General features: G+C 36.0%; 1 protein-coding gene across 2 annotated transcripts; it reads left to right on the top strand.

The window, feature by feature from the left end:
• The first annotated feature begins 1,068 nt into the window (after positions 1-1,068).
• acsl5 (acyl-CoA synthetase long chain family member 5) lies at positions 1,069-22,202 on the top strand. 2 transcript variants are annotated; one of them, XM_088917229.1, is made up of 21 exons: positions 1,069-1,186; positions 4,531-4,706; positions 7,035-7,143; positions 7,337-7,401; positions 7,500-7,601; positions 8,489-8,588; positions 9,764-9,942; positions 10,995-11,027; positions 11,461-11,512; positions 11,864-11,937; positions 12,539-12,616; positions 13,354-13,488; positions 13,808-13,942; positions 14,841-14,936; positions 16,113-16,185; positions 16,769-16,857; positions 18,700-18,816; positions 19,753-19,896; positions 20,344-20,445; positions 20,536-20,607; positions 21,139-22,202. In XM_088917229.1, exons 1-21 carry the CDS (start codon positions 1,069-1,071, stop codon positions 21,274-21,276), a joined length of 2,187 nt encoding a protein of 728 aa, XP_088773355.1. In that variant the 3' UTR covers positions 21,277-22,202. The 2 variants fall into 2 exon arrangements, with proteins under 2 accessions (XP_088773355.1, XP_088773356.1); XM_088917230.1 differs by lacking the exon at positions 12,539-12,616 and having other exon boundaries at positions 1,106-1,186.
• Positions 22,203-22,246: the final 44 nt, after the last annotated feature.

The raw sequence follows: 22,246 nt of genomic DNA, 5'->3' as shown, positions 1-22,246 counted from the left end.
ATCTGTTTCTTTCATTTTTTTGTATAGGCAAAAGTATTTAATTTAATAACTTAGAAACAACATGAGAAAAGTTACCAACTGGAGAAGGACATTTAGCTCACATTTGGTCATTAGTAGTTTACTGACATTGATAGAAAGATTTTCTTTCATGAGGCTTATTTCAGAAATGTTTTATCTCTGTATTCAGTATTATGCAACAGTTACATTATATTACTTGATTCTGAACAAGATAACTACTGTAATTAAACATGCTATTGACCACATGTTCACAAATCCACCAATTCATGCATGTTTCCTTTGTATGATTATAAAGAATCAGCAATATAGTATGTTTTTTATAACGCATCCCTTATTATGTCTTATTTATATTTTGACATGTAGCTAGAATGCACTGAGAGTCTGTTAGTTCATTTTTTATATTTTTAAATTTATTTTTACTTTATTATTTCTTGCAGTGATCCTCCCTCCAGCTCCCAGAGAGCCCCAGGGTTTTCTGGTTTTCATTCTGCCTAAATTGTTAATGAACAACCTAATTCCAAAACCAATTTAATTGATGTGGATTATGCCTGGTTCCACGTTTTTAGTCAATGAGGTTCACTATGAAACCTGCGGTGCAGGGCTGTGGCCCTCCAGGACCAGGAGTGATGATCACTAGGTTATTAGGTAAAAGGTTACTCCGGCAAAAGTTGAAAGTTGAAACATTCTGGCCTGAGACTTACATCGTAGACAAATTATTTCTTTGTTTTTTTTTTACAATGAAACGAGTAATCACAGTGTCAGTAAAATGCTGAAATATGTTTTCCTTGACGTGTGTAACAATGCTTAAGGATGAAGCAATGAGAAGTACTTGCCTCAGCTGCATTTATATATGGTTAAATATTAATAAAGCAATGTATGTTTTACATTTTATACAATGTAAATATTAATTACTCCCCAAAACAATTGCTCATTATGCTTGTGCAATGCTGTGTGGTGCTTCCAGTGAACTCAGGTGTTATCTTTGAAATGATTGCAGCCAAGGTTCAAAGTTTGTGTGGCATTGTCAGCTTTTTATGAACGCTGTCTCCCATGTTCCTCCAGTTGCAGTCTGGAAACAGTGCCTGGAAGAGGAATGCGCCTGCCCAGTTCTCAGGGTGCCAACTAACAGCTTGCAAAACAGCAAGAGAAGATTATTGTCAGCAAAAGGGTATGGTAATTGTCTTGTTTTTTTTAATATTAGAAAGATTTTTCTAGGGAGAGAGATGTGTTACCTTGAATGGCTTTTATTTTCAAACATGGGCATAATCCTTTGAAAAGCTGATGTACAGTATATACCGTATTAGTCACACAGAGACACACAGTCAAGAGACAGACAGGGAAAGATTTATGTGAAATACTGTACAGTATGTTACTACTTGACCGCTGTACCATACTGTACAGTGAAAATACTGTATAAGTTGTACCAATACCCTCTGCAAAACACGTTTCTTGTCTGTGATAGAACTGTACCAGCATTACAGAGAGATTAACTTTACTGAATTAGAGTTACATTCATTATTATTTGAGTAGATGTGTATTATTTGATTTCTTTTTGATTTCTCCTGGTCTTTGTCCCTGTAACTTTTAGTTTTTGGTCCAGCCCTGTTCTTAATCATAGTGTATTTAGTTTCAGTTTTGTACTGTATCTGAGGCATGTTTTTAAAATTGGTTTCAGATCTTAAAAGGTTGAAACAAATGGTTGTAATTGGTAGTAATCCTGTACCAATTTCTGAGTTTCAAGCCTTACCCTTTTGAGGCATGGAAGCTAAATGTAACTAAATGAACCTCTGCACAAGATAAAAAAACTCAGTGTGGGAGTGTTCAATCCTGTGTCATTTCCACCTGTGTATGCTTTATCATCTACATAGAGGTGTGTAGACAGAAGTAAGACAACGAATTGTTAAGAAGAGATTACATGAAGTTCTGCATGTTGAAGAGAGTGGGGCGAAACACTTGAAATATCATATTTTTGAAACTAAGGACTGAGTGCAGAGACAGTTAAACAAACGTTTAAATAGGCAAACAGATCAATTAAAAGCATCAATTTACACCAGTGATTAACTGGTCATTTGGAACAAAAACTAGATAAAACTGGAGTCTCCCAGGACCAGGCTTGGGAAATACTGGTCTGAATAATATTATAAATCTATTAATTATTTTTTATGGGAATCTCAAAGGTGATTCTGAACAGGAAGATAAATATTGCCCAGCTGCATGTGTATCACACAAGCACTACTTTTCATGCCAGCACACATCTGGGTACATGCTACTTTAGTATGGTTAGGTTCAAGACCATACAAGTGTACTGTACATGAAGTAAACTAATAACATCCTAAATTAAGAAAATGTATATATTCTTGAGGGGCATTAAACCACAAATTAGGAATGTATACAAGAATTATCTCTATCAAAAATTACCTATACTGATTTCTCAGCAATAGAATGTATTGAACTTGGTTTATTTACAAGAATAGAGATTCATGTCAAGAACCAACTACGTTCTGTAAGCTAGTAGTTTTCAGAAGAGCTAATCAACCTCAAGACATGATCTTTATAACAGACATTTCATTGTAGTGGGACTTTGGAAGCACAGATACTGTATGTCAAGTCACAGGTATTGCATTGTATGAGAGGAGTGAAGAAGATTCAAAGTTCATGTTATGCAAAGTTGTCATAGCGCATTTTTTTTTACTATGAAAGCTTTAAGAGAAAAGGGTGATAGAAAAATATTATGAGGAGAAAATAAACATTTGCCCATAATACACTACTAATTATGATGGGTGATAGCTGTACCTATACTGAGCTTCTGAAATCCATCCATCCATTCTAACTGCTTCTTCCAATTCAGGGTCAAGTCAGAGCCTATCCTGGCAAGCAATGGGCACAAAACAGGATACACCCTGGAGAGAACACCAGTCCATCGCAGGGCAGACACACAGACTCACAGTATACACTCACACCAGGGCCAATTTTCCCAGAATGCAATGAACTCAAAAGTATGTTTTTAGACTGTGGGAGGAAACTAGAGCACCTGGAGGAAACCCGTGTGAACATGGGCAGAACATACAAACTCCACACAGATAACACCCCAGGTCCACAATTGATCCCAGGGCCCCAGTACAGCAAGACAGCAACGTCTAGTATAATATACTATTTTTCTTTCTTATAGCATTGTTTAGTGAAAGAGACCCACATAAAAACGTAAATCGAAAGACCACTATGATAGTCACAATCATTTATCATGCACCTTTTTGAAATCATCCTGAAAGACATGGTGATCTTAGCATTCTGAAAAGCCAAACTCAGATCTAATTTTAGGTCATGGCTTAGAAGAGTCAGTGCTGGCTTTATGTTTTTGGATTCTTTAACTATTCTACAGTGCTGAGCACACTTGCATTAATTTACAGCAAATCATGTTTACAATGTAATTTATTATTTAGCAACAGCCTCGGTTCTGTAACCATCTGTATTATGCATTCCAGACTTATTTTGTGTGTTTCAGTCAGCCAATTGTTATCATTTTCCTATTTCAAGAATCTTTATTTCATCAGGCCGTATCTGGAAAATGAAGAACTATTAAAAATTGTGCATGCCTACAATGAAAATGTCACAACTAAGATTTAAATCAGAAACCCGATGAGTTGGTTTGGGACAACAGGTCACGGATTTAGTTTTGAGTAGTTTCAGCATTTAATTTGATGATCATATTAAAGATTAGGAAAGGTAAATGTGATGTACACTGGCAATTAAGGTCAGAGGTAAAGAAAAGCCTTCTGTTGCAAACAGAAGAGTACAAGCCCTAACCAACAGCGGTATCAATTTGTGAATGTGAGGTGTTGGCTCTGCATAGCACACTCCCACCTAAATTAGACAAACTGTGATTTTACTCAAGCAAAGGTCTTCTGATTTCATCAGTTGTTGAGTCATTGTGTGTAGGTGTTGTAATTTGACTTTGATATGATTGTGCATTCTATCTCTAACGTACTGTATACAATATCTGTCACTTTCACCCTCTTCCTATCTTAACATTACAGAAATGTAAAAACAGAAGCTCTAATAACGTTCATAAATAGCATGGATTTGGAACTAAATCCGCACCTCTGTTATACATTTAATATGCAGTATTAAGCAAAGCAAAATGGATGAAAATGTGAATATATTACAAAGTTCACAGAAAAAAATGTTCTAATTATGCAATATACCACTCTTATGAAGATCTGATGTCTTCTTTGAGGCTTTGTGGTTTCCTGCACAAGAAGCCACTAATTGCTGCAAAAGCATATACTGCTGATGAAAGTGCACCTTTGCACTTAGATCAATGTTTAGACATTTCCGTATCGATGAGTTATTAATAATTACTCACATATTGTATTGAGACGTCAGTTCTAATATCAACATAAAAAGATGCAAAGTAAGCAAGGGAATGGGCCTTTCTTGGATTTTCTGTTCTGTACATCTGCAGGTGACCACAACTGTCTGAGACTTACTGTTTGCGGATTTACTTCCTCTCAGGATCTGAATTACATCTCAGGATGAGTTGCATTCTTCAGTTTTTGTTTTCTCCACTGCCGACTCCTGCCATCGCTGGTCTCTTCACCTTTGGCGCTGGTATCCTAATCTGGCTGGTGACTCGCCCCAAACCCATCAAGCTTCCAGTTGACCTCAACAGGCAGACTGTGGGAATCAAGGTACAGTAAGTCAGTGTGTTTTGAAGACCTGTACAATAGGGAAAACTCCGTGGTGATATTAAGTAGCCCTTTCCATGCCACGGATCAAATACCCCTCAACTCCAGAAGACTTGTATAAACCTCCCACCTACAAGCGATGCTTATAAAAGGTGGAGGTTTGTAAAAACAGCAATAAGGGGGGAATCACTCTAAATATTTTTACCTTTTAAAGTCATCCTATTGTATGTGACCTTTGTTTTGCAGTGGTTCAGGTTTTTTTTTCCACATAAACTATTAAGCAATTGGCGCAGATTCTGAAAAGAAACACAAAGATGAGTCTTACTTCAAAAACGTGCTTTAAAATCAAATTAAACGGGAATGGTAAAAATCTCCAAGGTGACTTTAATACAATACAAAGTTTACAGCCACATATACAGCATGTCCTCATTTGTCTCATCTATTGTCAGATTATGAAGAGCATAATCTAAGCACAACCTTTACCATTAAATAGACCCTATAAAGATCACAACAATATCCTTTATTAAATACAACACAATAGTAAAAGAGACAGAGACAAAGAGACCCCAAACACACAACCAAAGTTGGGTTTGAGTCAAGGGGAGTCACATTTTGCAGTGTACATTGTGTATTTCGTTGTTTTATCTAAATTATCTTCAGCAACACTAAATTATAATGCAGATACACTGTAAAGCAGTGGCCCCATGTACTGGCGATTTCAGTGCTTCAACGTGTCTCTTCCATGCACTCTTGCAGGGGCTACATTTCCCATTCACCATGGCCATACAATATGACATGAAGTAAAAGCTTTTTTTTTGTATGAGTGAAATAAAGAAAACAAAGAAAAACATGTTACAGTTGTGCTTTATTTTTTCCCTGATGGGCAAAAAAAGTGCCAATGACATGCAATTCAATGCAATTCAAGTACTCCATATCTACAGAGCTGGCAGTCAGTCTGGCTGCTTGTAAGGTGTGTCCTGCAATTACTAGGTCGTTCATAGTGGAAAGGCTTTTTTATATTTGTTTGCAAAAGAGGCAGATGTTGAACCCAGAGTCGGTAAGGAGTTAAAATCAGTGTCACCAGTTTGGTTTTTTATGTTTATCCATATCTGAGAAAGAGTATTGGATTGTTTATACTTGAACAGAGAACCCTCTGTGAGCACGATCAGATCCACACTGGCCCCGTATGGCTACACCATCTGTGGTCCTACAATACTCAGTCATGTAAAAATTAGCTCACTGTCCATTTTTCCCACTGTATTTCCACCTTTCTCTCATATTGTGTATACTGTATATATGTCCAGCATTATACATAAATCACAACATTACACAGTTATACACAAGTCACAAAATTACTTCTGCTTTTTTGTACTTGATGTTGTGCCAACATTGCTCTAAAAGTACCTAAGATTGTGCTAAAAGGCTAAAACGCATTGCAATATTGCTTTGAATTAGTAGAATTGACTTTGATATACACTTGGCAATTATTTCACCTTGCCAGTCCGTTAAGTGTTTGTATTAGAAATATTTACTGTATGTACAAAGCAGTAAAATCTCACCCACTGTACAGATATGCAGCAGTAATATATTTTGTCAAAATAAAATGTTGTCTAATGCACAATTGTGTTGACATGGCACAATGTGTTTAGTTGCCTGGTAACTATTCTGACTGTGTCAAATCAGCAGGGAGCCGATATAAGTACAGGGGATTATGTGATTTTAGAGTATGACACTTGTGGCAAACTCAATAGTTCCTAGGAAGGAAATTAGACCCGATGTATGGATATACAGACTTCACCTATAGAATACAATGTTTTATCTAAAGAAGGTTGATAACATGCTTGACCCTGCTCCAAGTGCAAGACTCAGCAGAGGGTGATTGAAGTGATTGTGTGTGTCTCTGTATCAACCATTTCAAGAGACCACTTAGTGAGCAACAGTGTTGCTCCCCTGTGCAAGTGCAAACAGGATTCACCATGGACAGGACACCAACCCATTGCAGGGCACACAAAGACACAAACATGCACACACTTACACCAGGTCCAGTTTTCCCTGAAGCCAATAAACCCACTAGTATGTTTTTGGACACTAGGAGGAATCTGAAAAGCCACTCAAATATGTGGCGAACATAAAAAACTCCATGCCGATCGTGCCCAGTAATTCAACCCAGGGCCCCAGAACTGCAGGGCATCAATGTTAACCACTGTGCCATGCTGCACTCTTTTGAACCATATTGTCATTGAAAATTATTGTGTAACTTCCGTAAGCAAAGCGATCAGCCACGAAATGTGTGAAACATTTGGAATATCAAATGCTTTCTTTCACAAACAGGATGGGGCAAGGAGAAGTACTTTGCTCAAAGATGATAAACTTATGTCATACTATTATGAAGATGCCCGGACATTGTATGAAGTTTTCCAGAGGGGTCTACATGTATCAGGTATGGATATAGAAGGATTTGCTTAAAATAAGTGCATTATAGTAAAGGTGCTTTCAATATCAAGTATTCTTTAAAATACTTTATTCAAATCCCTTTTTTCTTGTTATATTTCAGTGTTCACTTTACAATTTTGGGCTTCACTGCGGTGCTTATGAGATTCCTCTAAGATTTTTTTTTTAAATTTCATTTCCAGGAAATGGACCGTGTCTGGGCTATAGAAAGCCAAGGCAGCCTTATCAATGGCTGAAATATAAGCAGGTAACTAATTTGAGAGCTGTCGGTAATTATGATTGTTATTTCTTAGTCTGAACTAATCTTGTGACAGTAGCATCTAATGTGTTTTGTACCCTTATCAGGTGTCTGACAGAGCTGAATATTTGGGCTCAGGATTACTACACAGAGGACTGAAACCATCTCCTGATCAATTCATTGGCATTTTTGCCCAGAACAGGCCAGAGGTACTGTACATTACCAAGGAAAGGAATGAGTGATCATTTAGAACACAGTGAGCATAAAGTAAGCATGAAGTTCTAAAAGGAAGATGCATCAGAACATGTCAAAGTGCTGTAAAGTAAAATTAACAGCTTATATGAATAAGATACAACATGATGTTCTTCATTGTTTTTAGTGAATTTTGAATCCCTTTTTCTTAAGATTATTGAAAAACTCCCTTATTTTCACATGCAAGTCAAAACAAACCCTTATGGCTTGTTGTTATAAGTAACAACGATTTCTGATAATTCTGTGTCTGAATTTCACAGGATGCTTTTTTAAGTGGGAAAGTATTTCACAAAAAGCACACTTATTCACACATAAAATTGTGAAAGAGTGAAACAAGCTGCCTATCCATGTTGTTAAAGCAGATATGATTTATTTCTCATTAAAAAACAGCTGAATAGGATCCAATTAACTAGTAAAAAGGCAAATGAGTTGGCTGAAGGGGGCTCTATTAACTGCAACCATACTTACATTCTTATTACATTATTTATTTATATTATGTGGAATTTAAACACTGTTTTGTGGCTCATTCATTAAATTCCCTTCAAGGCATGTCAAAGTTCTAATTTTAAGGTATTTAGGTACTGTCTCCTATGATAAATGATTCCAATGTCAAGAATAGACAGGACATATTGCAGACTATTTGAATTTGCAGATTTATCAGTTCAGGTTTATAAATTACAAATACTCTGGAGCTAAAATTAGGTGCTTGCTATCAGGAACTAGTCCCATATGGTATTCATCTTCAATGAAAGCAAACTGAATAATGAGCATGATTAACCTGTTCTTTCTGAAGCTCAAAAACAGATTGTAGCAGATGGTGATGGGTTGGTTTTTCTTTTTCCAGTGGATTATTTCTGAGCTTGCCTGTTATACCTACTCCATGGTGGCTGTTCCACTTTACGACACACTGGGACCTGATGCACTGGTATACATTGTTAATAAAGGTAACTAACTGAGGTTTAGTGGTCATGTTCCGCTTTAGATTGCATAGCACACATTTGTCAAGTATCCTTCTTGTTTGAAGCCAAAATAAAACATAAGGACCCGGTTTGCATTTATTCATACAATAAATGTATACAAAAAATGAATATCCAACAAATACAATAGTAGAAATCGGAGGTAATGATTTATTTTTATTTTTTAAATGCAAGCGAGTGTTATCACACTGTTAAATAACTGAACCAGAGAAATTAGTGTTACCCCTGGGAATTATTTCGCAAATGTCCCAACATTGGCCAGAATTTGTTGAAGGCAAAGATTAATACGGTACACCAGTACCTCTTTTTACAATGTACTTTTATGAAACTAAAACAAACTTTTATGAATTGTTACCCACATTTCGAAAAACGAAAACCAACTTTGGAACTACCAATTCATTTCGAAACCTCTGCCAAATGTAGAGAATGAAGAGGAATGTGTCATACAACTCCTTTCATATTGTGTTCGTTATCACAGTCCACTACCTAGTGTGGGTGAGAGCTAGCACAGAGCCTACGGAGCGGCAGGAGAGACGCGTGTGATACAGTTCACCTCGTCTTGCTTTGTGTGTTGTTCGCTATTGTATGCGCTCTTACTTCCCCTGTAAGAAAACCTGGTTTAGACTATCATGGACCCTAACTGTGCTAAGATAATAAATGAAAATTGTAAGAGTGTGTGTAATTACACAAAAAGCAAATGAAGTGGTTACTGTACAGTACTGTACTTAGGTATGATTAATGATGTCTAACTAGTTAAGCAGTGTTTTTTTATTACTAAAAACAAACAGTATGAAGGTTTCTTTTGTCACTTTTTGGGTGAAAAAAGTAAAAGTGGGAGTGATGTTTTTTTAGGCCCCGAACGGATTCAAATTTTTCCCCATAAGAGATAATGGAGATAGTTTTTTCTTTTTATTTTTTTTTTACAATAAAACGGGTTTCTTAACTCTTAATAAGAAATACGGTTATAGTATTTTGTTTGTTTGTTTGGCTCTTTATGTTTCAGCAGTTTTTGATTAAAGCCTTGACCAAGCTGTGCAGCAAAAAACAAAAATGTGTGAGTCATTCATAAGTGCCCCATTCCTACTGCCTCCCTTTTCTGATTAAGGGTCTTATGTTAGAAAACATTTTTATTTCTCTTTTAGCTGAAATATCCACTGTGATATGCGACAAACCTGACAAGGCTGCAATTCTCCTGACAAACTGTGAGAAGGGCCTGACGCCAGTACTTAACACCATTGTCCTCATGGACCCTTTCAGCACAGATCTGAAGGATCGAGGCATGAAGTGTGGGGTTGAGATACTTGCTCTCAAGGAAGTGGAGGTATAAGGGTCCAAATTTTGTTTTGCAACAGAAATTGTACTGTATGTGTTGGCCTTTTTCATGGACATTTGAATACCAACTCTGAAAGGATTATAACACAACTCAAACTCTTCTACCTCTATTATTTTGATTTAGTCAATGTGTATTTTGAGAGAAATTTCCAAAAATTACAGAAGAATGCAACGCTGTTGTGGTTTTGCTTCCATGCATGCTCGATGATACATTTTTTTAGATTTGTTGACTGCAATGTTACTTAAATGTTAAATATTGATTAGACAGGATAAAGCCCAGGGGAAATCAGTAATGAGAAGGAGAGGTCAGCAAAGCTAAGGTTCAAAATAAAGAATTTACTTGACAAGATTACACAAAAGAAACAAAATGAGTTACATAACTTAAAACTGTTCAGAAACATAAAAAATCCAGTGCTTTTACCAAAGAAAGGAAGAGCAAATGAACTGTATCTCACAACTAACAAATGCTGTGGGGTTTTATAGCTAGTGGTAGGTCAGTCACCAGGATATGATTGATTTGTTGATTTGTTGACTGGGGGGTTGACTCGTTGACCATGGAGAAGCAGTATCGTGCCACATTTCAGCAAAAGAGCAGAGATTAAATATTGATTTCATAAAATGAATCACTGTATAATAATGTTTTACATTTACTGTTCCATGCTTGCTTAGTGTGATTTTTCTTTTTTTTTTTACCTGCACAGGCCATTACTTTATTACTTACTGTTAGGCTACTATCAGCATATGTGAGGGATTGTGCCCAAGCCAACAGATAAAATACATGTGCTTTCATTGGGAAGAAAAAAAGAATACAAGACTATTAAACACAAACAAATCCCATAAGACCAGGCAAATCTGTCAACAGTCTTATAATCCTGTCACTAATTATATCCCCTAAGTTAGAGGATCATGTTTTATTCTTGAATCCAGATAGCGGCATAATTATTAACTTTAAATTAGCCAGCCTTTTTAATTTGTGTCTTTTTGTACTTAATCTAGTAACTTGATCACTTAAAATTTAAATTGCTGTTCCTTGCTTTTCAGACATTGGGCAAAAATGATCTGAGGAAACCAATTGTACGTACTGTGAATATTTGTTTAGTATGGTAAAACTTTGTTGTAAACTAAATAGCATACAAGTGTGAGACATAATAAAATGTTAATATGCGGTTTATTAATTATACAATTTTAATAGATGATTCATAAAGTTAAAAACTATTAACTAAGCATTACAGGTGATCAAAAAGTCATAATATGATTTCCAATGATTTCTTGCTACCATAAAGTGCAACGTTTGCATACAATTAGCTAATTATATGTTTCCAATTGTCTGTATCTCTAAATTCTCTTTTTAACTCTATAATAAATATGTATAAAATGTATATACGGTGCTCACTAACATTATTGTATATCACTTGTATATTAATAGATTTTGGTTTATAGATTTTTGTTTTATTTTGTAGTCTAACTCATTATTTTAACGAATAAATTTTGCTTTCTTTACTTGCAGCCTCCTAAGCCAGAAGACCTCAGTATTGTGTGTTTCACAAGTGGAACAACAGGTATGTTCTCTGTCAGTGATTTTACAACATTTTACAACAGTTTAGCCTAAATTCACAATTTAATTCAAATAATATAAAGTCTATATAAAGTACATTCAGATCTGACATTTTACCAGTTCATTTAATTCACACTCTTTGCTTTGAGTCTTTTCACAATACAACAAATTCATTGTAAACTGAAGATGACTGCTTCCATATTAATTTCAGCTTTAATCAAAAGCAAATCTATGCAAGGAAAGTTATGTTATTCCCCCTGTACTCACAGTCTTCTGTGCCAGTGCTATTGTACTGTGGCTGCAAAAAGAGAAGTTTCCTCATGAAGCCAATACTATATATGTTTCTTCACTTTAGGTGATCCCAAAGGAGCTATGCTTACTCATGAGAATGTAGTAGCAGATGCTGCTGGTTTTATAAAAAGCACTGAGGTATATTCATCATCATCTTCTTCTTCTGCTTCTTTTGTGAGCTTCTCAGAATACTTTAACATTGTGAAAGACTGCTGTAATAAAATCAGCCGTATCACTAATACTGAGACAAAGGATACAATCTATTAATAAACTAATATGATGTGATAGAAGGCACAGTGTTTAAAATGAATTCTGTAAAGGTTACACTGTTTGGTAATCAGTGGGAAAACGTTTGGGTTTTATATACTTATTTAGTTATTTATAAAATGAAAAAATAAGGACTGCTGGGGCTTCAGCAGAAAACCTCAGTAAACCTTGGTGGATTTTGTTTTCTGTTGACGAGAATTTCATGCTTAAATTCAAGTCTCTTTTGCTGTTACACGAAGCATGCGGTAGAGAGACTCCTAAACTAAAGTAAAAGTAACACCCTAAAACAATGCTCACACTGTATCATTAGTGTTCATCATTTATTTAAATGGTAATACATCATGAGAGAAAAGTTCATATAAAAACACAGATCTTTGTTCCATTATCTAGTATCATACACTGGGCCCTTCTTGAGGTATGAATATTTGCTTGTTATTAATCTGAGTTTAATGCCAGTGCACTTTCTTTTCAGTCAGCATTTGGCCCTGTCCCACAGGATGTCTCAATCTCATTCCTACCACTGGCTCATATGTTTGAAAGAGTAGTTCAGGTACCGTAAGATATCCTACCATAAACCCTAACAGCTTGACTGACATTTATTTTTTAGTATAAACATATACATTGTATTTTGTGAATATGTTAAAAACTGTTCGGTTTATATATCACTAAAGATTGCTGAACTTGTTGTTTGCTTGTCGGTGTAATTATTGGATTTTGCTTTGCTGTGTGTGTATTTAGACAGCCTTTCTAAAAAAATGTAGGTTCTGTGTGGGTGGGTTTTAAAAGATTATTGCTCTTCCTCTTATTCTATAATCCATATTTTATTTAGCCTTGCAATCATTTATAATGTTCACAATTACTGCTTTTGGGAATGCCAGCTGGAATGAATTGGTTCTATATGTTATGCACTTTTTATTTTTCTGTTTGTGTAAGATTGCATTGATGAAACCATGCAATTAAGGCAGTGTCTACTCTTGCCTGGTAACAGCCTGGTATCTAGGCTTTGAGTATTTGAAGTCTCTTAAATGAGGTAGTAACTTCCGCTATAAAGATAATCCAGACAGTCTCAGCTAGCAATTTGTTAAATCTTCTATTTTTCCAAGGGCAATTAAGGACATTTATGAGAAAGACTATATGACCTAGCCCCCCCCCCAAAAAAAAGACCTAAATTTGCCATTGAACTATAAAGCACACTGCCTACTGTAAGTGTTGTGGCTGGTTAAGATACACTCTCAGGGATGATTACAACAGTATATGTGGTCATGAATTCTATTCCTGGTCTTGCAGACAGTAATGTACTCAAGTGGAGCCAAGGTGGGGTTTTTCCAAGGAGATATCAAACTATTGCCTGATGATATGAAAGCACTACGGCCAACAGTGTTTCCAGTTGTGCCCCGGCTGTTGAACAGAGTATATGACAAGGTACCAGTATGGGATATTATTTAAATGGCAAAGTGGGTGAAGTTCTGTGGACCTTTCTGGATCTTTCCTAAAGGTCCTAAAGGTTTTGATTATTTTTTAGAAAAATAGTCTGCACAACATCACTTAGGGGAAACATCAATCTTTATGTGAAAAGTAAAATAAGAGATCAGATATGCCCAGAAGCATCTGAAGAGGCTGACGTTGAAAACTGCCATGCCAAATTCAATTCAATCTGAATGAAAAGTCCACATTCTTGATAGATTTGACTGTGTACCAGATATTAACATAGACAATATGTCTTGTTTTATTTTCATGTCAGGTTCAAAGTGGAGCCCAGACGCCTTTCAAGAAGTGGTTGTTGAACTTTGCAATTGAAAGAAAACATTCTGAAGTGAAGCAGGGAATCATAAGAAATGATAGCATATGGGACAAGCTTATCTTCCACAAAGTTCAGGTATCCCTCAGAGAAATCAATAAGCCTCATTGTGCTAAAACTCACCTTATGTTAAGGTCTAATTCTGCAGCCTGTAATAGCTATAATTATTCATATAGAAAGTGAAAGTATTATTTTCCCGCTGACATGATTAACAGGGAAGATTTTCCATTTTTTTCAAAAATAGTATGTTAAATCTCCATGACTGAGAAGTGTGAACATTTATAAATATCTTTGCTGTCACATTGAGGGTTATATTCATAAAATGTCTGGCACCAATCTAACTTTACACCTTTACACCTTAAATTTACAACTCCTGATAAGAAATTGCGTGATGTACTGTATTTTAGGCATTATAATTTAGAGTTTCTCTTGACACCTTATAATATTTTCTTTTGTTTCTAGAAACAAACTGTTAATAAAAAAATATTTCTTGTTACTACATCCTGTGCAAAATTTGCCTCAGAATTAATAACCAAACTAAATTTTAAGATTCTACCCAACTGCAAAATGCAAATTCCAATTGCAATATGTGATAGTGGCCTTCTATTACGTAAAAACAAGATGCCACTTCCAAACATCAAACAAAAAATCTAAAATTCAGTCTACATTCATTGGATTTTCTAAGCCTACAATCCCTCTTTCTAGATTTGTGCCTGTAATTGTCCAAAGTATTGAGAAAATGGACAACAAATATTGCTCTAGAGGAATGAGTTGAAAAAATAAGCTTGAAATTGTTGTAGAACGTTTTAAGTAAGAGGACAAGAAGAATATGAAGCAAGTACTGTATAATTTTTCAATGTAGTTCAATGTAGTTTCAATGCAGGCAAACGAATACTGTTTGGGCTAATGATCTAGAATCCACTGGTTTTTGTGGATTTATATCCCCTGCACTTAGCAGCCTCATTCTTTCTTAAAGGAAACCATGGGAGGACGAGTACGTGTGATGGTAACAGGGGCAGCCCCCATTTCTCCCTCGGTGCTTAGTTTCCTCAGAGCATGCCTAGGGTGCCAGGTAAGCTCTATTTCTATTTAATATGCATTGACAGTCAGTGTTAGACATCTCTTTACTGACTTAAACAGCATGCTTTTGGGAAAAGTGACTAATTTAACATATAAACACATGTAATATCCAAAAAGGTCTATGATATTTTGGATAGCTGTGTACTTGAACCTCGAAATTTAAAACAGTGATTCAAGGAAAACAGTGTTAGAAGCATGTTATAGCCCCACAGTCTTGGCTGGGAAACCTTTGCGGTGAACAGGAATTAAAACATGAAATGCCTCCAATCACTGTCTAAGCACAGAGGAAAAGGTACCTTCTTTAGTTACAGAAGACTAGCCCAGGGTGGCTTTACAACCTATTAAACACATTGTGAGCTGTGGGCTTTTATTACATTTTCTTTTGCTAGTATAATTTATCCCTCACCCTCTCGAGAGCAGTCTGATTAGACCCACTAGCTATACTCACTGGTCTTGGAATAATGCTGAACTACTGTAATTGCTTGAAATTTAGAGTCAGGTCAGGTTGAGGTAAGATACTGTACAAATGTTTTTGTTTTATCCTCTTAGAAAGACAGCCAAAGTAATCTTTGTGCCAAGACAAAGTAAATAAAACCTTCACAGGCCACTATATTTTGAAATATTGAGTTGAAAAAACAAACTGTACTGTATATCTGTGCATTTCTTTTTAATTTTATAGCAGGAGATTTACTGTTGAACAAAGTTGTATTAACCCTTTGGTATAAACAAAAAACATTACAGGAATTTAGAAACATTCTAATTAACGTGACAAGATGACAAATTTAAAAGGATAGTGTACTTGATATTTTAATATTTAGCATTAACACACTTGTAAGGTTAAGGCTGACAAGCACCCTCACAAGGAATGAACCAGGGACGGTGCTGCAAGAGTGCAGAAGGGTTGGAGGGAGGGGTGTTGGAAAAATGCCCACACAGGGCTTCTCAAAAGGTGAAATATTTATTGCATATGCATTAAAGTGGAAGTGCGAGATTATAATATGACTTCGTCCTGAACGTCTGTTGAATATTAATGTACTCTCTTAAATTTATTTTTGTTATCATTATTTTAATATACAATTGAGCTACAGTATGGGGACTGGGCATGTGTGTGCCTTACAATAATTGTCAAGGTTTGTTTAATCCAAACAAACATATTTCACTCTTTCAGATATTTGAGGCATATGGCCAAACTGAGTGCACAGCTGGTTGTACCTTTTCCATGCCTGGTGACTGGACAACAGGTAATTCACTTGCACCAAACACAGAAACAGGCTACTTTTTACAATCAGTACCCCATCTCTGTTGAGATAAAAATAGATTTATTATGTAAAAGGTTTATATATAGTGAACAATATTTTGTGGCAAATAATTCCTGGGACTCATTCATAGAATGAGATGCGGGTAGCTGTGCTAATTTCCATTGCATACATCTACAGTACATTAATACATATCTATGTTATTACACTGTTAAAATGAGATAGAACTTTTAGGCATCATATGTAGACAAAAAATTATTTGCATCAACAACAAATTACAAAATACAAAATTATGTATTTTGTATGTAAGCTTGAAAAGTAGACTTTCAAAATGGCTTTCCTGTTGCAAATTTAACTGTTATCTCCTAGTTTCATTGTTAACACTTACCTCACAAATCAAAGTTTGTGATATGTGATTACCAACATACTGTACAACAGATACTCAATAATGGGGTTAAATGCATTAAGAAAAAATTGTGTGTTTGTTTAAAAAAGTAAATTTAAAATGTATGGTACTGTAAGTTCTGTATTACAATTGCTTGACAAACTCATTAATTTGAATGCACAGGCCATGTTGGGGTTCCTGTCCCGTGCAACATTGTGAAATTGGTTGATGTTGAAGAAATGAACTATTTCGCAGCTAACGGGGAGGGAGAGGTAATAATAACCTGACACAGGTGTCCTGTCAATCATATTCTACTGAAACACTAAATATCACCGAGGAAAGCAGAGGTTATGATTCATACAGACAATTCTGTTTATGATATGTACTTGTTACAGCACTTAAGCATGATGAATTATAGGAACCAATGCAGTGACTAATAGATCTCAATGAAAGCAAGGGGAGGTAGAAGGAAAGTCTGATTGTACTTATCTGCATCGCAGTTCAAGAATCATGGTCAAAGACAGGTTCACTGATCAGGAAGCCAAAGGTTCAAAAGCCAAGTAATAAGCAAGGAAATCTCAAAACTGAGACAAGGAGCTCCACTTGGTGAAAACCAATAGTGAGTGTTGAGGTGAAGGTGGTGAGATCTCAAGTATTCCAGGAGGTAGCGGGTGAGGTGATGAAGGAAGGATCTGATTGGTTGATAAGTTAATGCGATGCCGTTTGCAGGAATTGGATAGACTGGAGTCTTATTAGGAACAGAGCAGGGTCATTTGTGGGAGTTGCGTAGGGTTGGATTCTGATTATAAACAGCTGTGACAGTACTGTATAGTGTTTTTATGCAGAACTGTGGGATGGAAGTGTCCTTTCTAATCTTTTAAACTTTTAAACGTTTTGCCTACTGAGCACCCCCTTTACTCTTCTTCCTCGCACGTCTCCCTCCCTGTTTACTGCTGCCTGGCCCATTTCTTATGAAGAGGGGTGTGGGGTCCTGCCAGCTTCGTCCTCAGGGCAGGCTGTAGCTACCTAAGCCACGCCAGCTACACCCAACAAACTTTAATACCTTTCAGACCCAATAAATTATGTCTCTGCTTTGCTTTCATTAGGATTTGGCCAATCTATTGAATTTTTAGTAACAGTGTGATTTAAGAGAATAAATAATTTTTTGCTTACAGAATAAACATTGCATTGCTATGCTCACAACGGGGGATTTGTGCTCCCTGTACTGTAAAAAAGCAGTGATACCCGAAAGCAGACACCACCTCCCACATATGCTCTGATATCCCACTTGCTTGCTGTCAGCCCTACTGCACATGCAGACTCTAAATAGACCTGTGAGCAGGTTTCAGCCATTCTCACAAATACACTTAGAGTGGGGTCACAGTGTGGGAACAAGTAGGAACAAAATTCTTATGCTTATGCTTATTCCATATACTGTATGATGACTATATTTGTTTCTTTGCAATATAACTAATTTAACTTACAAATGTTTCTTTTTATTCTCTTAGAAAGACAGCCAAAGTAATCTTTGTGCCAAGACAAAGTAAATAAAACCTTCACAGGCCACTATATTTGGAAATATTGAGTTGAAAAAACAAACTGTATATCTATGCATTTCTTTTTAATTTTATAGCAGGGGATTTACCATTGAGCAAATCAGGTTGTATTAACCTTTTGGTATAAACAAAAAACATATATTTATTTGACAATATTTGTTCCTTTGCAATATAACAGTGGTTCCCAATCCTGGTCCTGGTGGCCTACACACCAAACTCTAAACCTGCTAACTTTCATTACCTAATCGAGGCCTTAATTGGACTAACAAGTTGATTGATTCTACATTATGTGTTAGTCTATGAGTGTGAGTGTGTGCAGTGAGTGTGTGCAACATGACACTGTCATACTGTATGCGTCAAAACACCATGTGCAGACAGTATGAAGCATGGCTGATGTGTACTGTGTACCGTGTATTGTGTGAGATGTAAGTTTCTACATCTTTAAAAATATTGACAGTGGTAACAGAAAGGGGCTGGAGTTTTAATGTTTTAGAGGACCCTAAGTCCAAGTCCATGAGACTCATTACATAGATGTTTATTGGTTTTCTTGTCTCTTAGGTTTGTATCAAGGGCAGAAATGTGTTTAAAGGATATCTGAAGGACCCAGAAAAAACCTCTGAAGCTATAGATGAGAATGGGTGGTTGCATACCGGAGACATTGGAAAGTGGCTTCCTGTAAGAGCCTAACTTTATTATAAACCCAATCCTGACTGAATTCATCTGCAATGTCTTTGTGTGCTTGTGTGTTAAAATTGGTCTCTCCCTGTACAATCTGGAGAAGCCACAAAACCATGGAACACCAGCAGGACCAAAATGTATTACAACTTCGTCCTTGAGAATTAACATGTACTGCTCTATTTTAGACTATTTCCTGTTTAACCATCAATTGCAAGTCAAGTATTAAAAAGCTTTTCAAAACTGACAAAAGGACTGTACAAGAACCTATTCACTTTAGATTATGTCTTCATATCTTGCTCACTTTTGTATAGAACTGCATTTATGCATCCAAATTTCAAATAGCATACCTGATCGTACAACAAAACAATGACATTCAGAGACTGACATTATTAAAATCTGCTGTACTGTATATCTAATAACGTATAATACATACCTCTTGAGTTTATTAGTTGGACAAGGGGCCCTGGATATTGGAAATGTTAATTAATTTTACTGCTTTAATGTCTCAGTGGGCATCCCAGTTAGTTTTGTTTGGCTACTAGACCTGTTGCTTTACATTAAGGACTTGCCCTAGCCTGCTTGGAACTGCCTGTAATTAAAAACATGCCCGACACCCAGAAACCCATTTCCTTAGGGACAGGAATTCAAACAGAAAAGAATTGTTTGTTGGAAGAAGAGCTTACTACAGAAAAACGTTTTCTTTTTAATTTTAATATTCTCAATTTGGCCTCTTACTGGGGCCTCAAGTATTCCTATTGGTAATTCATTTTTCAGTTTCTGCAATAAAATCATTATGAGGTCATGCTATACCACTGATGTTACTAACCGCTACTTTATCCTTGAAGCCAAAAGAACATGTTGTTGGAAGACAATTCTGGCACAGCATTTGTCCCTCTTTGGTAATAGTAAAAAATATAACTTCTCTCCTTTCAGAGCGGAGTGCTTAAAATCATTGACAGAAAGAAGAACATCTTCAAACTGGCACAAGGAGAGTATATTGCTCCTGAGAAGATTGAAAACGTGTATGTGCGGAGTGAGCCTGTGGCTCAAGTATTTGTGCATGGCGACAGCTTACAGGTAACACACTGCTGGCTTGTTAGGTTATCCTTCAGTAAAGTTTAGCAAACAGGGATAGGGCTTCACCTTGGATGAGTTGTAGACTTCAGATAAAAGCTCATACGTTAATTCCGTTGTACTAATGTACCACCTACATGCTGTTCCTGAAGTATTTTTAATGTCATGTAAACAATTTTCTGGAGCATTTCTAAGTGGTGATATAGAGTAACTGGTGCAGTCATACATACTGTATACAACACTGACATTTTTCATGCCAGCCTAAAATCCCCATTCAGCACTTGTTGTGTTTGCACTAATTTAGAAATGGGTGTCATACCTTGCACTAAACTTGAAATTGTACATGAAATGCCAGCGTGCTAATGCATAGCATAGCTAATGCAGCATCTGATATTCATGGGATCATAAATCTTCTCACACTGTTTTATATTTCCCTTTATTGTTTTTTAGTCCTGTTTGGTAGGCATTGTGGTACCAGATATAGAAGTGCTTCCAGATTTTGCAGTAAAATTAGGCATCAAAGGTTCCTATAAAGAGCTCTGCATAAACAAGGTACAGTATGTAATTAAAAAAAACATTTTTTTACCTTTTTACTGCTTCGTTTTTCTTTCTAACTAACCTCTGGTCTGGTGTTCTGTGCAGGAAATTAAAAAAGCAATACTTGCAGACATGGTGAGGCTAGGAAAACAGGCTGGGCTTAAGTCTTTTGAACAAGTAAGCACCTTGTTTGTGTTTCATTCCAATTGAGGCTATGGCTTTTTAAATCAAAACTTTGAGTCACTCAAATTAAAAAAAAAAAGTCACACTATACAATACTCAATGGTGGATTTTTTGGTAGCCAAGAAACCTCTGGCAAACAGAAAATCATCATCATGCAACATTTCATATTTGGCTTTGTTGCGTATTCCAATGTTTTGGTTTAATACGACCCAGAATAAAGAAGAACTGCTCACACACAATCAAAATGTGAAATGTGAAACTACAGTATGTGAAACCCACATACTGTAAACTATTCACATTTCATAGTGAAAAGAATTAAAAAATGTGCTCAGACATCTTCATCAGAACAGATGTTTACACTTTTTTTTTTACAATTTTGAACACTTTACTACAGTGGGGAAATTCTTTTAAATAGTTGATACTGTATGTGTCACTTTATAAATCATTTAAATGTTATCAGGCACTTTTTGAATGGAAGATTTGTCCGGCATTTCTATAATAGATTTCCTCTTCTTTTTAATCCAGGTCAAGGACTTGTATCTCCACCCAGAACAGTTCACCATCGAAAATGGACTACTGACACCTACACTGAAGGCAAAGAGAGCAGAGCTGACCAAGTTCTTCAAAGACCAGATTGACAGCCTCTATGCAGCACTCCAGTGATAATCTTAAGGAGTGCAGTGTTTGATTTATCTTTGTGGACTCATGTGTGCTTCAAAACAAAAAAGAGCCACACTAAAGAACTGCGGCATTCCAGAGGAATGTCACAGTTATATGCTGTAAAATATGACCCTTCATATCTACTTATCGTCCCCCTAACAGGAAAGCATTTCTTTATGTTTGTATTAGGCCTCTGAGAACACATTTAGAAGATATGGACGACTAAGATGAGGTTATGAGATAAAATACCCAAACCAGTACTTACTACACAGCCATGACATGTCACAACAACTGTCAAATAGATGAGGTACTGTAGCTGTATGAAAACCCTAAACCCATGAAAGCTACCACTTTTTACCTGCTTCTGAAATGAGCAATAGTTATGGGTAATAAAAGAGTTTTCTTATTAACACTTTTGCTGAAACAACAAACAGTTTCAGTACTGTATGTCTGTAGTCCTGGAAATCTTAAAGAGAACTCAGAGAATATGTAAGCCTGGATTCTAAAGTGGTAAGCTTTAGAATTGGAGAGCAGATGCTAACAACTTTGTACCAGTATAAAGGGAATCAAAACATTCCTACTCATTGGAAAAACACAATGAAAATGTTGTATGAAAGCTTTTGTATTAACTCAAATTGTCATGCAAATAAAAATACAAATTGCAGATTATTTAAAATCTAATTATGTAAACTACCCCCAGATTAATTTATGTGATGTATAGCCTCCAGAGATCCATTGAAACTGATGCTGTTACTGGTATTGTAACAGTATTGTATTGTACTGGTACTGTGGTTGCAATTCAATTTCATAATGCTTCATGAAAAGCATAGTTAAAATAGATGTAATTTAATTCACATAACTGTGTGATGAGGTTACATTTGATTAATAATTAGCTCAGTTACAGAAATAAAAAGGACAATCACTTCCTATCATGTTATTACGACTTTAAATGAGTAGGCAACATTCAAAAAGT

Source organism: Atractosteus spatula, chromosome 5, assembly GCF_055471065.1.
Source record: "Atractosteus spatula isolate fAtrSpa1 chromosome 5, fAtrSpa1.hap1, whole genome shotgun sequence".
NCBI classification, from domain to species: Eukaryota; Metazoa; Chordata; class Actinopteri; order Semionotiformes; family Lepisosteidae; genus Atractosteus; species Atractosteus spatula.
The sequence above is the reverse complement of the archived record's forward strand: the minus strand, read 5'-3'. Positions and strand labels throughout refer to the sequence as shown.

Coding starts and splice junctions, on each gene's coding strand:
- acsl5 (XM_088917229.1), top strand. CDS start 1,069: ATGTTCCTCCAGTTGCAGTCTGGAAACAGTGCCTGGAAGAGGAATGCG. Junction 11,938..12,538: donor GTTTTATAAAAAGCACTGAG/GTATATTCATCA, acceptor CTTTCTTTTCAG/TCAGCATTTGGCCCTGTCCC. Junction 18,817..19,752: donor ACATTGGAAAGTGGCTTCCT/GTAAGAGCCTAA, acceptor CTCTCCTTTCAG/AGCGGAGTGCTTAAAATCAT.